Source organism: Poecilia latipinna, unplaced genomic scaffold (genome assembly GCF_001443285.1).
Source record: "Poecilia latipinna isolate Pla-1442-1.1 unplaced genomic scaffold, P_latipinna-1.0 Scaffold1451, whole genome shotgun sequence".
Taxonomy (NCBI): domain Eukaryota; kingdom Metazoa; phylum Chordata; class Actinopteri; order Cyprinodontiformes; family Poeciliidae; genus Poecilia; species Poecilia latipinna.
In genome coordinates, this window is record NW_015114067.1 from 173,494 (window position 1) to 176,781 (window position 3,288).

General features: G+C 34.0%; 2 protein-coding genes across 2 annotated transcripts in view; both read right to left on the bottom strand.

Moving 5' to 3' along the window:
• LOC106962696 (perforin-1-like) overlaps nt 1-3,166 on the bottom strand; it is a 9,257-nt gene extending 6,091 nt beyond the window's left edge. Inside the window, exons 1-6 of the mRNA XM_015057262.1 lie at nt 2,909-3,166; nt 2,230-2,255; nt 1,048-1,093; nt 635-777; nt 411-549; nt 240-320 (exon numbers count right to left, since the gene is read on the bottom strand). Of these exons, the coding sequence (XP_014912748.1) occupies nt 240-320; nt 411-549; nt 635-777; nt 1,048-1,093; nt 2,230-2,255; nt 2,909-3,166 (693 nt within the window). The remainder of the gene's footprint in view (nt 1-239; nt 321-410; nt 550-634; nt 778-1,047; nt 1,094-2,229; nt 2,256-2,908) is intronic.
• The window catches only part of LOC106962706 (perforin-1-like), a 31,528-nt gene that overhangs the window by 6,017 nt on the left and 22,223 nt on the right, over nt 1-3,288 (bottom strand). The window lies entirely within an intron of this gene.

Genomic DNA, 3,288 nt, shown 5'->3' on the forward strand with positions numbered 1-3,288 from the left:
TCTGCAGTTTCTGTTGTAATTTGCATAAGTTGTCTTCTATTGGTTAAACTCTGTAATTCTGTGACGTCTACATTCATTGTTGTTTTCTGTGTGGCTACACGCGGCCCGTAGGGAGAACCTGGGATCCGTAAGAAGAAGATTGAGCCAGATGGTTCCCAAAAATATACTATAACTTAAAATCTTCTTGAACATATCTCATATGGTTGTGTAAAAATCTGTTGTTTTGTGCGTTTTGTTACCTCACTTGAGATTAACCCATTCATGGAGGACAAACAGCTTCGTGAAGATGTCACTCGTCTCAGTCGCCCTCCAAGATGAACCTAAAACGGGTATAAAGTTCTTTGAAATGCTTCCCTGTAGATTAATGTCTGTAACTAATTCACAATGTGTGTGTGTGCCAAAGTTCTCACCAGTCTCATGAAGTGTGTGCCATAGGTCTGTATGAGGTTTGTATACTCGTTCTTTGTGGAGTAGTTGTAGTGAGTTGGCAGGACGTCTAACTGCTTTTTGAACTCTAAGCTTAAGGGAGGTTTGGATGATAATATAAATCTAGACACCAAGACAAAATTAGACAATTATTTAAAAAACCATGACCTGTCCGAACTCAATAAAAAAAGTCTAATTTCCATCCTACCCATAATGGCTGCAGGTGACACTGTGTATGCTGAAAGTGTAGCGATCCTCTTTGCTCCTTTGTAAAGCGAACTTGTAGCCTTTGGAGCGGGTTCCTCCCACATCGAAGTTGTCAAACAAAAACTTTTCAAAATCCAAGCCAACCTGATGAAATACAGACAACACATGTACTTTATAGGGTGTTAAACAAGAAGCCATATTTTTGTATCACAATTCTAATAACCACTTACTTCAGTTCTAACTGAATGCAAACTAAAAAGATAATAAAATGCTGTTTCTTGGAAGAGCACATATGAACTGAAATGAAATGATGAAAGAAAATTAAACAGCAAGGTTTTTATCAGGGTTGTGTTTTCAAAACTCAGGGCTGCATTGAAAATATTCTGAAATGTTCAGCTTTGAGATGTTTCTTACCGTCCAATCATTGGCGTCTTGGGATGTGTAAGCCTCAACCAGAGAGCTGTTGGGACAATTTAAAGGAAGAAATTATTATAAAACATCTATACAGTTAATTTTCATATTTTTAATTAGGTAGTTAAGCTCAGTGAAATTGTGAATTTATCTATTGTTATTTTAATTCCTAAGCCATATTAAATAGGTATTCATAAATTACAGTTGTATTCAATAAATTAGAAAATGCTTCCATACGTGGCTCGGTTTTCAGATTAAAAGTACTTAAACCCGCACTTCTGTATTAGAAAATATTTTTTATTGATTTGCTGTGTTATTCCAATTTTCAATGTTACATTTGCATTACTTGTATGTTGAAAATTCTCATAATTAATGGTTTGACTAGAGAGAATATTTTTGACTTAAAGTTTACACCATAAAATATGTGAAGGTGTTTCGACTTGAAAATGAAAGTCCACCTGCTGCTTTGAAATGCAGTTAAAGTCAATAAGAAAATTGTTTAGGTTTTAACTCATAAAATTAAGTTCATGAAGTTTATTTAATAAGAAGAGAAAAGTTGTCTACAAATAGTTGTTTAAGTTCTGTTAGTGCATTAATCTTGGATTGAGTTTTAACTTACTACTGGAATTTAAACCAAATAATCATTTCACAATATGCAAACAAAAATGGCCTTTACCTGGTTAAAGAACACACATTTCTGTATTATTTTGACTTATGTTATCAAGTTAATTTAACTATGTATTTTATATTAGAATAATTAAAATATCATTTGCTAATGAATTTAATAAACAACAACAAACAACATAAATTCTGCTCAAAAACTTTTAGCAGAGAGTTATAACTTATTACAATGAACATTTGCCTTAATAACATCAGAGTCAGATCAATGTAACACACGTCCATCTCAGAATACAAAAACATGCCTCTAAGCATTCTGGGAAATAGTTCCCATTCCTGTGTTTTTCTTCTGTCAGTGTTTTTAGCACTAACCTATAAACTCTAGTATATTCAACTGTTTTAGGTATGACAAAATTAATAAAATGCTAACATGGATTATTATTGTAAGTTTCACAAACTCATACATTTAGGTTAAAAATCTAAAACTAAATTTATTTCACTTAAAGACTAGAAGTTAGTAGACACAACTAAATGTGGCCCAAATGTTTTACAGTATATTAGGCTGACCCGCTCTGCAGAACAGGGTCAGTGCTCTACAGGCAAAGAGAAGTAAATACACAACCTCAGACTCCCTCCATAGCTTTGATATCTTTAAGCTGACAGACGAGACGTGCTCCATGATTTGTCTCAAGTTTGGGATTTTGTCTTACGACTTAACTCTGCTTCAAACTTTACCAATTTTTTCTTCATGATGCTTTTTGTAACCTTAACTGTGAACTTAACTGAGAATCAAGATGAATTTTATTGATTTTTTAAAAATTATACATTTATTTTAGGGAACCTCTCAAGTCAGCTGGTTGCTTTTGAATATATTATTAAGTATCAGAATATGAATATAAATGCACACCACATTTTCATATGTTGCTTCCACTTCAGTATTATGCACTATGTGTTGGTCTACCACATAAAGGTCCAGTAAACATATACTCTTGACTGCAACATGTAAAAAAAAAAAAATCCTGTAATTGTTAGTTTAATTATGTGATTCAACTTTTACAGTGTTCACAATCTGGTTTAAATACTCGACCTAGCAGAAGTATGAAAACTGCTGAAGATGTCAGGATTACATTGACTGTTGGCACCCCAGACCAGAACAGAAGATGGACGCTTAAAATGAAGAAAAGTCGCATTATTGTTAATCCCTCAAGTCAGATGTGCAGCTGTTTATTTATGCATCTTTAATTACTTTTTGGTAAGTATCGTTTTGAAGAGGGTTGGTGCAGAGTTTACAGGTTTTCTTGGGGCTCAGGTAAGTCTTCACATCAATCACGTGAGCTCCTTTTCTCTGCATTGTGACTATATCAAAACCTTCCCCCACCAGGTTGTGTCCTGGTACAAAAGGAGCAGCATCACACTCTGTTTGGGTGCCGATGCGACAGGACAGAACAGAGGAGTGAACAAGGAGGACGCTTAGGAGAATAGCTGAAGTTGAATCAGGCAGCATCGCTGTAGACAGAAGCTAAAAGATAGAGATAAAATAAATTAAATTATTTATTACATAGTGCATGGCATTTTCCTTATTTTTATGAAATATTTATACAACATATAAGAAAGTTAGTTAACACT